The sequence below is a fragment of the Taurulus bubalis genome (genome assembly GCF_910589615.1).
Source record: "Taurulus bubalis genome assembly, chromosome: 1".
NCBI lineage: Eukaryota > Metazoa > Chordata > Actinopteri > Perciformes > Cottidae > Taurulus > Taurulus bubalis.
This window is the reverse complement of record NC_136589.1, coordinates 11656363-11670382: the sequence shown is the minus strand read 5'-3', so window position 1 is coordinate 11670382 and position 14020 is coordinate 11656363. Positions and strand designations below refer to the sequence as shown.

At 40.2% G+C, this 14020-nt stretch overlaps 2 protein-coding genes across 2 annotated transcripts in view; both read right to left on the bottom strand.

The window, feature by feature from the left end:
• The window catches only part of loxl3b (lysyl oxidase-like 3b), a 28059-nt gene extending 22504 nt beyond the window's left edge, over window positions 1-5555 (bottom strand). Inside the window, exons 1-3 of the mRNA XM_079215197.1 lie at window positions 5479-5555; window positions 1448-1828; window positions 483-646 (exon numbers count right to left, since the gene is read on the bottom strand). Coding sequence (XP_079071323.1) covers window positions 483-646; window positions 1448-1820 — 537 coding nt within the window. The 5' untranslated portion in view covers window positions 1821-1828; window positions 5479-5555. The remainder of the gene's footprint in view (window positions 1-482; window positions 647-1447; window positions 1829-5478) is intronic.
• A 1419-nt stretch (window positions 5556-6974) lies between these two features.
• On the bottom strand, window positions 6975-13649 carry pank2 (pantothenate kinase 2). Its single transcript, XM_079228220.1, has 7 exons — window positions 13377-13649; window positions 12445-12797; window positions 11576-11829; window positions 10297-10473; window positions 9954-10077; window positions 9258-9383; window positions 6975-8944 (listed from the first exon to the last, which is right to left on the bottom strand). The coding sequence occupies exons 1-7, from the start codon at window positions 13558-13560 to the stop codon at window positions 8894-8896; spliced, it is 1269 nt and encodes a 422-aa protein (XP_079084346.1). The 5' UTR covers window positions 13561-13649; the 3' UTR covers window positions 6975-8893.
• Between the last annotated feature and the right edge of the window lie 371 nt (window positions 13650-14020).

The window sequence follows — 14020 nt, the reverse complement described above, 5'->3', positions numbered from 1 at the left end:
ACCAAACTGTTCATCTCCTTAAAAATAAAAAAACTCTTTGGGTGATTTCATCCTCTACAATTTGCTCGGATTACTAAACCCAAACTGGGAGTTGCTGCTGAAGAAGGGGACTGAATTTTCCCATCTGACCCGGTGACCTTCACAACGAGTTCACAACCTCGACCAATCAGTCACAGGAGCTGATGCTGCACTCTGTTATGGAGCGTATGTCAGGTTTACCAAGGAAGCTCCCCACACACGACTACGTCAACAGGAGGACTACATACATGGAGAGCCTGCTGCTTTAACATGCTCATACACATGTAGAGGATCAACACCATGTGTGTGGCAGCTGCAGGTGGAGTAGCACCAAGACAATGAATGTCTTCCATGTGGCTTAAACCATAAATCTGTAGGCTGTGGCCTTATAGAGCTCAGTTTATGGGCTTTTTAACAGCTAATAAATGCAGATAATTTTTTACTGCAACAGAATTACAACTTACATCAATAACGTTGGAATCCACAAAGCCAGGGATCCTCTCGTCTTTGCACACAACTCCAGCATCCTCATCGTGAGTGCAATCGCTGTTGCCCCAGCCGCGGGATTTGCAGAGTTCAATGCTCTTCTCACCTCCGTTGCACAGCACGTTGTCCAGCCAGATTTTCCCTGAACAGGCAGCAGACTGTTAGTGTGGCCCCAGCACACTCCTGGGTCTTTCGGAAAGTTTATTTATGTATTTATTTACACAGTGACACTGCACTTTAATCAACATTTCAGTTTCCAGCTCAATGTAAATGTGCCAGAGTTAGCTACAGAGATAATATTCGTCTGCACCGCCTTGAGCTTTTCTCCTTAACAAAAACATCAGGTTGGTTTCATTGTAAAGAACATACAGACTGTTTTGTTTAGGTGTAAACATGAGTCGCTAAACAAATCTGATACATGGGCAATGCCTGTGGTTAGATTGTTTGCAGCTTGTTTGTTTTTAGCATTCACATAAATAACTATATCATCAGCATACATTTGAATGCTAAACAAAATAGGGCCTTGTATTCCCAGTAATAATTAATTAGTCCAGTCCTGGAAGAAACACTTGGTGCTTTGGAACCTTATGGCAACAATGTCTCCACAGCTGCTCTTATTCTAGACAAGAGTCTGAATAAAAGATAGTAGTCCATTATGTTTTAAAGTATTCTAAACAAACATGAGGGTTTCTAATTTTACAAAATTAAAGTATGATTCAAATGTAGTTTAAGGTACTTGAATTAGAGGATGGGTGAGGCTTGCCAACTGACAAAACTTAAACTAATAAAATATTACTTTGACACACAGAATTCTATGATTGCATTCTCTGAATATACTGCGTGATATTCAAACATTTTGGACATCATAAATGCCCATATGTGATAGCGCACAGTGTATTAAGTCAGAAGCTGAATCTTAGGAGGCGGCTGAGGTCACTCTTACCTTGACCCTTGCCGTATTTGGCGCTGTGGGTCCATCCCGTGGCCGAGACGAAGCCCAGTTGGCGACAGAGCACGTTGGCGTTATGTAATGAGAAGTCGTCGTCACAGATGGTTCCCCACTCCCCCTTGTGGAAAAGCTCTATCCGACCCTCGTTGTGTTTTCGGGGGTATCCAGACAGTCTGACCTTTAGTCGTGCGGTCTGGGACTGGGGGGACGGGGACGGTGTGGGCGTTGGTGTTGGTGTTGGCGTTGGCGTTGGCGAGGGCGACCGCGTGGGTGTGTTTGATGGTGTCGTCAGGGTCAGACAGCAAGGTAACCACAGCCCAAACAGAAGGCTCAATACTAACTGTTGCCTTCGTATTGACTTCTCCATTATTTCAGCTGCACATGAAGAAAATAAGAAATGTTTAATGAGAAGACTGTTTCTCTATAAATCTAAACACTGAATATTAGGCCCATTCAGGTAGAATGAGGTGTATGCATTTCAAATGTACTGCGTTAGTGGCAATGATGCTCTGAATTAAGGAGAAACCACCTTCTACAGATTAGACAGAAGGGACACGGGACACAATGTTTCTGGTGCATCAGGAAGTATCTTGTAGGCATGAGAAATCATTTTCTAAGCTGAGAAAACACCATTAAGCTTTTCTAATGACCCAAATGGCAACAAACCTAGTTATACACCTGAGAGCACAAAATATCATCAGACAACAATAAAATAGTAAGTGAAACAATCACACCTTTAACTCGTTCTGTATACGGTGCGTCCCAGATAGTTGCTTATAAGAGATACTGATGTCACATTGGAGTTTATTTTAAGTAGGGGAGATGAACATGATGTGCAAAACAGAAGGAAATGAATATGATCAATGAACTGATATTATGGGAAATGCGCTTACCGCTTGCTGGCATTTGTCTGATACATAACTTTCCATAAAACCACAGCATAATGTTTCAGTTTTTGTATGGAAGCAACCAATAATACCTTCATATATACAATGCTTTATTAGTGAGCTTTAGGGCTATTTGCTGGATAATTCTGTTCCCTTCAAGCGAACTCAGGCAATCATTTCCCTTCTGTTTCCAGTGTATTTCTCCTCCTTTAAGGCGAGTTAGACATGATTTAGATCAGAACACTTCTGAACAGGTGGGTAAGTCTGCTCTTTTTTCTCTAAATTCATTCCATTTCGGGACACTTTTCGAGGACTTTGAGCAGCCCAAGTTTTAGTTGTCCCCCAAATGTCTCTCCAAATACTCTTCTGGTAGCACTCAGCGCTCAGCCCTGGAGCCCCTTAAATGATATCCTGACTGTTTCTTATAAGTAGTTGAAACTAAAACCAAGAGAGTTCACACAGAGGAGCTGAAAATACATTCACCATATGAAAGTACTGTAAGGACTGATAACCGAGTTGCTCAAGCAGTTTGAGGCAAACCATCTGGTCAGTGTTGACTTCCCTCCGACGGGGGGAAGAATAACAGGGAAAGTTTAATAAAGGCGTAAACCTCATTGGTCACACGAAGAGGCCAATCACAAAGGTCACATGAATGTTTATATGTATGATCATCAGCTGCCCTTTCACAGTAGGTTTGTCCGTTTTCTTGTAGTATTTTGTTCCTACTGTTGGCGAGCTACTGTTCGGTTTTCATTGAGCAGACATCCCTGTCATTCAGGGCCTTTTCCACCAGGTTAATATTCATTCATATTTCTTGATACAGGCCCCCTTTTCCCTACAGAAGGTTCACCCTGCTCTCTTAAACATTCCTGACATAGGCCTGCTATTGATAACTTGACAGCAACACTCCTTCTTTGCTTTTAGAGAGTGGGGGGGTTGTTCTTCCAGAGACACAAATACAGTAGTGTGATGTGTTTGTACAGAAATTACAAACTTAAGGTGCCCATTCCAAAACATGTCTGAGACTGACTGCGTCGTCTGAGTCCAATTTCACGGCGTATGGAAGGACACACACGTTCACACTAAGCCTTAAAGGCATAGCCACTGCTTTGAACTGAAGCAATGTGGTGCGACATTTTGAGGCAGATATTCTGTTTATTAAAGCTTGTTTTAAGGATTTCTGCCTTTATCAATGTTGTTGACGGCAGAAATAAACATGGAGAAGGAGGGGCAAAATACACAAAGATACTCAGAAAGAATGAAACCAAACTTAACAACAATTTGAGACCAATACGTCCAGTAAGTATGCATAGTAAAGCTGAGATATAATAGATCTACAGACCGACTTCCTCCTATCTTTTAAGCTTTTCTGTTCCATAAGGCTGTGACTCAGGGGTTTGAGCAGGTTGCTCCTACAAAGGCTCAGAATATGTTAAATGCAGAGGTTGAATTCCATTTCTATATGATATTTGTAAGTTTAATTATTACCAACTGTCGGTCACACCTCTAGATAAAGTGGTTTAGATAATATGACTAAAGTGTCAGATCAGCTGACGTCTGGAGTGTTTTCACTGCGGCGAAATCACAACATTTCCAGATCTCAGCAATTACTATGTCAGTACAATGTTATCTTAACAGATAAAGATCACAGCCAAAAGACCCAAGTTGAATTAAGTAGGTAAGTATATTACACACAGAATATTATTATTATTTACAATTTAATTTGGTGGCCATCATGTTAGGCCACACAGACAGGTATGTCTATTTGAATCAGTCTAACCTTAATTAAAATCAACCCACTCGCTCTCGCACCCCCATTGAACTGGTTCTCTCCCCATCTCGCCCCTCACTCCATACCAATGTGCACATGGATCAGGTCTTGTGAAAGGCTAAAATCAACCAACAGCAGCAGCAGTTCTCTGCATTAGCGCAGCTCTTTGCTTCAACATACAGAACACTTTGGTCATCAAAAAGTCTTTGCCTGAGACCCTTTGCACACATTACCACCAAAACAAACACAACTCTAAATCTGCGAGCTGATTCATTTCACGACCAGAGTTTTGCAGCTCGTTGTGCTTCTGTAGACCAAAACAGAAAGCTTCTGAGGCAACAGAAAAGGTTTTCCTGCCTTGTTGTTAACCTCAGAGGAACTTTGTGAAGCTTTATGTCTAAACGAGTCACCGTGAGCACGAGCCACATCTAAGAAAGTGGACAGATGACGGAATCACAGAGGAACGCTGAAGGATGCAAACACAGGGGAGATCAGGAAAAAAAAGAAACTAAGGTTGCTCTAAATGGAAAACAGATGGTGGGCAAACATTTCTTGGAAATTCTGAGAAAGTGTATGTCGGCGTTCTGATCTGAAAATCTCCAAAACAATTACACAGGGTTGTAATCTTTTCCAAACTCAACAGAAACATTTAACACGACCACTTTTTAATAAGGGATCCTTTAAAAGCTATTACGTATTTTTAGCTCTTTAATTAAGACACCAGGAGACTCAACTGATGCACAAATTTACCACTTATATTCTGAAAAACAACTGCAGGGCATCTTTTAAAAAGCAGGCTTGATGGCTAATCAGTAAGGAGTTATTAATGAATTAACACCATCAGGAAGGATTTTACAACCCTAATGTTGCTCTAAGCTGTATAAAGGACCAACAAAGCATTAATGAATACTTCATTGTTCATTCAATAATATTGCTACAACTTATTTACCCCTTATGAGTGTGACTTATTAGAAGGTTGTACCAATTTAACACATTTCAGTGCATCACACCAGATATTTTGTTAGCAAGGATTCCTGTGAATACACTTCAGACTATTTTTCCAAGTCAATATGTGGCTTTGGGACCACATCTTGTTTCCTGTTGCAGCATTCCTCACATTTTTTCCATCTCCAATATTCAGCATCCTAAAAGTGAAAGCGTTATTGTACTAGTATATATATATTATGAATGGGGCTTGATTTTGTATGAAGCCACTTTAAAGCACAGTACTGCCTCACAGGGTATTACATGTAACTTGCTTTTTGTTGTTGTTTTACTGTTGAAACTACTACAATACTTTTTTTTTTTTCACCCTGCATTTAATTTCTTTCCATTTCAATCTCAAACTACCAACAGATCTGCCTTACCTTATGTTTCCAGTATGAGGAGGTTATAACGGTTCCAGTGGAGACGGGAGGGGGGCTGGGTCTTCAGTTTTTGGTGATCCCAAAAAGTTCCCAAACTGAAACCCCGAAGGCAAAATATGAATAAATATCCCAGTACTTAAGCTAATTCATCTCCTCCATCAAACGCAGGTCCAATTTGCGGGAGCAGCCAATTACTCCTTGTAGCGGTATTGTCTGTAAATTGCCAGCTGTGCAGCCGTCACTGAGCAGAAGGAGGAGGAGGAGGATGAGGAGGAGGAGAAGGCTGCAAAGCTGCAGTGGGCTGGGTTTATTCCCTGGAAAGACACTAACTCTTTCATGGATGGTTCTGTAACAGGCGGGTTTTTCGATGCATAAAATAAACTACAACGTACATTTCAAGTATTTCACACGCAAGCTACGTGCCTGAAGATTTACAACCTGAACATAGCTGCAAATAAGCTTCTTGGGGAAACATTTTGTCTGTAAAATCTATAAGAAATAGCATTATATTAGCCTGTAGTTTAAGCAGGCAGCTTGGACGCTAGGGGACTAAAATGTAATCTTAATGTCCCATGTTATCCATACATAACTTGCGGATATTAATTAAGTCAGCTTGCACATGAGCAACTGTAGATAAGTAATCCTGCTACTTACAAAAGGAACAACACTTTTCTCCCCCACGGACTGACTTTCACACTCTACGCAATACTTTCGAAGCAGGTAAAAAAACACACCAAAGATGCTCTCTCGTCAAAAACCACCACGACACTTTTTATTGGCTTTTCGGCAAATCGCTACGGGGTTTCCAGGCGAACTTCGTCCTCATTAGGGAATCAGAAGCGATTCGCTCGTGTCTCATAGAAAATGAATGGGGGCGAACTCCACGTCGCGTCGCCTTCAGTTTGTCTTTGTATGGTGAACACACAGTAACTAAGTACTACTACTGTAAACTATTTAAGTACTGTACAGATTGCATGTTATACTTCTTACTGCACATTCATTTGCTAGAGTATCTTTAAATGTTTTGCAGATTCAGATCAATAATACTAAATATAATTAAATGATGATGCATTATTCTCTATAACGAGAAGACTGCTACCTGGCACTATATATAATAAAGTGCATATAAAAACAATTAAGTGTACCAGGTTTAACATTAATGTACATATTGCATCAATAATTATAATTCAATAATATATTATTCTGATAGTCACTCTTAGACATTCTGCATGAATACTTTCATTTCGTTTAAGTATATGTTGATGCTAATACTGACGTACTTTTAAAATGTTGAAGTATTTCTGCGCTGTGGTAATGTTACTTTGACTTAAGTAAAATACACAAGCACTTCTTCCACCACTTAAAACTGAAGTAAAGCTACATAAAATAAAGCAACATCAAGTAGCTGGTTATCTTAGACTGTAAAAACAACAGACACACAGTGATACTGTCTCCTTGGAAAGGGAACAAAGAAAGCAAAAAAAAACATATTCCTCCACAGGTGTGTATTTATTAGGAAGAACGCAACAGCAAATTTGCAATGATGGTTACAAAAAAAGTTTTCTTGTAACATTACAAGTAAATAAAGAGACACCTATATAATTACAGACCAGTTTGTCTCATTTTGAAATCACATTGCTGAGCACATTATTGTATTCTGTACAAAAATATGACAGGCACTTCATTTTACTTACAGAAACATTTCATCAAGTAACTAACAGCTGAAAAACTGTCCAAGTGAGTCAGATGACATTAAAATTGGACGGATAAGCATTAAATGAAATAATGGGACAAATAACAACTCTGACAAGAAGCATGTCAGAAACACAAGGTGGAACATTTATCATGTTCTACCTTACTGTAAAAAAAAATATCAGGAAGCCTGACCGAGACGTTCAGTGAATTCAAAACATTGCCTCCATTGGAGGGATGCATCAAGTTTCTGCATTAAAATAACTTTTTTCTTCTTATTATTATGAAATCTTAGTTAAAATTCATATTTATCGAAATCTATCTTTTCACTTGCTCTGATTTCCCTCTACAAGGAGAGGGGCGCAATGGCTCAAGGGCACTTCAGCAGGGCAGAGGTCAGGAAGGGACTTACATTTACACTCAAGCTTATCAGTCCAGTCTCACTAACGGTCTAGTTTTAATAGATACATGGTTACAAAAAAACAGCTTGGGGTAAACAATTGGGTTCAGAAACATAACGCACATTAAGATCTCAATTACTAAAAGTAAATAAGCAATACACATTCTATAAAAGTAACAGTTAATGCAGGTTTAAATGCAAGTCAACATTCAGTGAGGAAAACCTGTTGTTTAATTCACACCCTCAGGTAAAGTCCAATGGGTGACAATGAATAAGTGCTCAAGGATGATTAAACACAAATAAGTAATGGTTGTAAATGATTCTCAGTGTTTTGCTTAAGCTTACAAAGAGTATCAGATGGATGAGAGTAGTATCATGACAATATATTGCCTTACAGTCTTTACATTTTATTTAAATCGTCTGAAGTCTCAATATATCATCCATGACAAGATTTAACAGTGTTGATTTTCTATATGTTGTAATTTAGGACTGCACATATGTAGAGCTGAAAGGACTAGTCAATCAATAATAATCTGCAACATTATTATTGCAAACATTTCCCCTTTCCAGCTTCTGAAATATAAAGGTTTCTTCCACATCTCATATGATAGTAAACACAATCTATTTTGGTTTATAATTGACGATTGGACAAAACAAGAATTCAAAGTCATCTTTGGCTCTGGAAATTTAAGTCAGGCATGTTTAGCAATTCATCTACAACATTTTTAGGAAATATGCAATGATGAATAATGCTTTACTGGTAAACTATTTCCTATGATTATCTTTAAGTTCTAACAACTATAATATAAACTAATATAGTAGAGTCAAATTGAACAAACTTTCATCCACCTGTACCTCAGGAGGGTAAATATTAGGCCCAGGATCTGATACCCTCTGAGGGGCAAATGCAGACCAGTTAAGACTATGTGATGACGAGTACTTTTTAAGAGTTTCAGGCAAACGTGGTGAGACGTTTCAGACCAAACCTGCTTTCAGCAAATTACTTTGCTGCATACGACTTTAGTCAGGGCAGGAAACACTTATATCCACTGACCACAACAGCATGTGAATCCCAATTTCGACTGTACTTTCTCAATTTTACAAACCAGTTGATTGCTGAGAACGTAATAGGACACCGAAATATTTGACAGTTTGTCGTCCAAACAACCAAAATTGACCAGTAACCGGCTGGTAGCTGACACAGCATCATAACATTATGGAATTCATTCTGGCCAGTCTAAAGTGCTAAAGGTTTTTGCAGCAGATTGACAAGTACTATATTACTTTATTATAGTAATATACTTTGGATGTAGAGTGGACGGATTAGGACGGATGCAGAAGCTCCAACAGGGCACCAACTGCGCCGAAGTAGCCCTAAAAAGAAGAAAAACAGAGTTAGAAATCGTTGAGCCCATCAAAGCACAAAGCCGCCATTTGGTCTCTGAAGAAGACCAATTTTGGTCTCTTTAAATCTTTTCTGAAGACTAACTTTTACCGTATGACTTAAAATCATTGACTTATGTAACCGATTGTATTTTTGCACAATTTTGCTCCATTTTGTGTTACCTCTTGGGTTCTTGATCTTATTTGCTTACATGTTTTATTGTGAAGCCCTTTGTTACTTTTGAAAGGTGCAACAGCAATAAAGTTGTTATTATTATAAATAATAACGAGTTGAGTTATTTACCTCATGCTGTAGGAAGAGTGCCTTGAGCTGTCCTTTAGACCAGTAGTCCATGGCATAGGCCAACAGCTTCATAGAGAGGGTGTTCACTCTCAGGAAGTTACCCACAAACACCACTCTCTCAATGTTCTTAGTGGGGAAAGAGAATGGGGGATAAAATAATTTGGTTAATAAGTTTATTATCTGAAACAGTATGAACACAAATGACAAATATTATCCATGCGTCAAACTCTGAAATTGGTTGAGGCCGTTATACAACAGCAGGATTCAGCAATCTACAAAGCAAAATGGTAAATATTCATAGTTTTTCAACCTAAAAACTATAAATAAATACATTTATTTGACTACAGATTAAAGACTGTGTATTTGATAACTTCTATTTTGACCGTGAAGGTAAAAAAAAAAAAAACACATCTCATTCATATTTTCAGGTATGTGGGTCTCTAAATGGTTTTGGGCTTGGGCCCCCTCTGCTTTAGGTATTGAAAGACAAGTGGGTTACGCAGCGTACGTCCTCTACGCCTTCATAGCCCTGTACAATGCTGCTTGATCAAGATGCCACAAGGCAGCACCGTAAAGAGGCTGAACGCAAAGAGGAAACGACCAGCAGGGACACCGGAGGGGAAATTATTTGACCAGACAGGTTCATCAAAAGCAAAAGCAAGTCTTTTAAAAAGGTGATTTAACTTGATCACCAACCTCATTGAGAGCACACATCCTGGTGATGGAGCCGATGTTATTGGTGATGGTGACCAGTGTTGCCCTGGCCAGGTCCTCTTTGGACACCGACTCCCTCTTGTCCTTGGACATCATGTTGCCAAAACTGTCAAATCAAAACACCATATTAGATAACCACATACAGCACGGTTATAAAACCAAAGAATCGCGATGAAGCTAAGAATCGATTTTCTTTAGTAAATTTAGCACTGGCCTGGTTCCCTGTTTCATTACAGCTGTGACTGTGTTTATGCTGGAAGCCACCAAAAGCAGTTGTGACCCCACAGTAAAAAAAAAAAAAAAAAAAAGCTGCTGTAAAGCGCACCTGGAGGCTACAGCCCAACCTGGCAGCCCAAACCTCTCATAGTTTCCTCCATAGATGTCCCGAACTAGCTTGTCCACTCGGGTGCTCTCCCCTTGAGAAGCCATTTCTAGAGCTTCCTCGAAAGTAGAGCAGCCAGTCAGCAGGCAACACAGGCCCAGGAAGGTCCCACCGCCGAGGCTGTAGACACACAGAGAGATGATTTATGAGCTATTAATATTCCAGAAATGTCATCAGTTTGGACTGAGAGTCTAAAATTAAGGGCAAAGAGAAATGTCTCTACCAAAAGTAATATTGACTACTAAAAGAAAAGGTTGTGTATATTATACAGACTCCAAATTCCCAAACTCTCATCTAGTGTTTCTTTCTCAGCACAAAGGGCCATTATGTCGAGAGACAAGTAAGCATTCATGAGTTCCCTGTAAAGCCACCAGACAGAGAAACCACATGCAAACAAACCAACGGAAAGTCGGCGGAGGAAAAGCTGTCAGTTCAACTGATATATTTCAAACTTTAAACTAAACCCAAATCAAACTAACAATGAACCATTTTTTCTTTGACTCACAAGCAAACAGTTAAGTGAGGGAAGTGGTTTGGTAGCAGACAGCTAAAGAAATACTGCTACTTTTCACACCAAGGCACTAAGGAGACACAAGGGGCACCAAGCATGCCACCCACTTGATTGGAGTGCACCCACCTGCAAATCTCTGCATCCCTTTAACCTGGTATCAGCCTGCGTATGGCTCGCTAGAGTCAACTCACGTTTTCTGTTTTTGTTTTCTTGCTGACATTAGGGGCCACTGACACAAACAACCAATACGTCGTTTAATGTGTAATGCTGCACTCGAAAAATAGAGTTTTGTTGTTTTCTTTTGCACGTTCTTTCCAGCCTGGAGAACATTATCTGACCTGCAAATGGCTTTTTTAAATCTTTAAATCTGTGGCAGATAAAGGCCTGACTCATCATGAACAAAAATGTAATATTCGGAAAAATATAACGTCATATTTTACTTTACAGTCACTTAAAATTGAGTCTTAAAGTACACCCCTGCAGCCCCTGTATTCCCTCTGGGCCCCATCTTTCCGTGAATTCTACTTTGATTAAATGGGAGAAGCCGGCTTAAAGAAAACTGCAGCAGGACCAGTGGATTTTCACTCACGTCCTACATAAGCACCTTATTATTAAATGTAAACAATTACATTATATGAATAATATGAAATGACTAATAGTCCACCAGTCAACATGGCAAGAGCACAGTAGATCCCCATCACTGATAATTACCTAGTCCCTGTAACTCGTTTGTAGTTGGTCTCAGAGTAAACGGCCAGGATGCTGACCCCAGACCCTATGTTGACCAGCAGCAGAGGGAAGGGGTTCTCCAGTGTGTAGGGCTTTTGGATGCAGCGATCTGGGTCAGTGGGGTTTTCAAAGTAGTAGCACTCTGAGGGTCCGCTGGACACCACCGAGTCGATGTACAACACCCCCCGAATCAAACAGTCCAGCTCATCCAGCTTGTGGAGCTGTAGGTCCGCCATCTTTTTTTTGGTGGTATGGAAAGAGAACATGGATAACATCACTGAGGGGATGTGGTCAGGAGAACACAGGCGGAAAACCAGGGAACAGGGGGGTGGGAGGCAGGGGCTAAAGAAAACAGGAATCTACATTTCGATTGTATTGTAACGTGTCTTGCTAAAAAGAAAAATAATGGTTTCAAACTAACAGATTTCTTCTTGCCTATATTAGGAGGTAACTTTGCAATTGTGCATTCCACAGTTTGATAAGTGCAACAGTCCTGATTTATCGCATTGTAGTCACTGTTTAGTTTGTCCAGATTAATTAACTGATGGTTTTCCTCATGGTCCAGAAGGAGAGAAATATGTTAGAGTGTCAAAAATGTATACGCTTTGATTTTTAACGCAATTACACGAGGACATGAATGTCCTTCTTGTCCTTGTAACCACTGGCAGTATTGCTACATCTTCAAACGTGGATTTCAAGCGTTCTCCATCGCTGGCTGTTCTGTTCAGATTACATCACATGATATAAATAGGTTATACTTCACAACACTGTCTGCTCTTTCCTTCCTGACGATCTTCGCCGTCCAGCCTGTAAAAGCAAAAGAGAAGCGAAGAGAACAACAGCAGACTCACCGTGCGGAAATCAGACTCAAACTTGTACGCTCCCCCTCCTGTGGCGCAGAGGGTGGTGTGGAGGCTGGAGAAGTGCTTATTGCGGCCCATCTGCAGGAAGGCCGGCAGGTCATGCGTGGGGAAGCGGATGAAGTGCAGGTTGCCCGTCCTGCCGCACAGCGTCAGGTCCTGCAGCTCCAGGTGCACGTCTCTGATGCCCGTTTTCGCATAGGCGGTGTTGGAGGTTAGGTAGTGTCGAATGCTTTTCAGGTTCTCCACCTCTTCCTGCTCCTCCTCTGCTGTGATGTCTTTGGGCTCAAAGTACACCAGCTTCACTAGAGTGCCTCCAATGTCCATCCCAAACCAGGGAAAGGCTGCATTATGTGAGATTATATTTGGAGAAAAAAAATCAAAATGAATCACTTACGAGTGAGTGAGTATATATATATATATATATATATATATATATATATATATATATATATATATATATATATATATATAGTAAAGTAAACATGGCATAATATCATATATTTTAGGTTGAAACGCTTAGTGACATTGAGGACAATAGAGCTGATGTCTCAATAACGGCGAGGAGCTTCATCCACAGGAGCAGAAGTACAGTGTGTACCAAAGTGTGTACCGAGAACGCCATCTTGTTGCAAAATCCTGGCTATTTACTGCCACTACAGTTTACCGATATTACAATGTAATACAAATACTACAATTATTTGTCAGTTTTAGCAAACACCCCACCCAGCCCAATATACAGACATGTATAATTTATTTTTGAAAAATTGATGGCAATCGTGAGAGAATGCTCTTTCCAAAATGTGCATTTCTACTACCATGTATGTATTTTGTGGGGAACGCCTTTTGAAGTTTGCAGACATGCAACGATGCGTTTCCCAGGCAATACCCTGAGCCCAATGCTTGAAACGGTTAACACCTACGCGGCCTTGTTTTCTTCACAGAGTCGCTCCGATGCCTCGGCGTCAATTTGGAGCTCCGCCGGTCGGATGCGTCTCTTCCTGCGGGCGCGGCTGCCTCATCGTCGGTCTCGTTCCGCGGCTGCTTCGTGGGCGTTTCGTCTTCGTCGATATTTTCATCCTCGCGTTGGTGGCCATTGAACGCCATTTTATTAACTAATTCACTACATACATGCTACAGTTTATGATTAAATAAAAAAGCCTTGAAAGATAATGATGTGTGTGGACAGTGGAGTCCAGCGGTCTACAAGCTAATTAGCCAGCTAAGTGGCTGTGTCGTTAACGGTCGGCGTACATGTCCGTTTTATGTTCGCTGTCAAGACTGGGGTGGGCGGGATCAGTCAGTGATTGAAGGAATCCAGAACCAATCGGAATACGTCAGAGACCAGCATATAAAAAGAGGCTGATCTCATATTTTTTCTTGAGGGAAAACAAGCACCCTTTTATAATCATTCATAACACAAATGTCAAACAATAATATATAGCTGCAGTACATTCCACCATATCATTTATGTATATTTCATTTATTATAGATTAAACAATACATGTTAATAATCTTTACATATTCAATGTAATTTACAAATAAATATAGATTTATCATGCTTGGG

Bases quoted from the DNA above. Each gene is read 5' to 3' on its own strand.
- pank2 (XM_079228220.1), bottom strand. From the start codon at position 13,560: ATGGCGTTCAATGGCCACCAACGCGAGGATGAAAATATCGACGAAGAC. The intron at 12,798-13,376 runs GTAGGTGTTAAC...CACATAATGCAG, and splicing joins TGTGAAGAAAACAAGGCCGC to CCTTTCCCTGGTTTGGGATG. The intron at 10,078-10,296 runs GTGCGCTTTACA...TTGATTTGACAG, and splicing joins GGTTGGGCTGTAGCCTCCAG to TTTTGGCAACATGATGTCCA.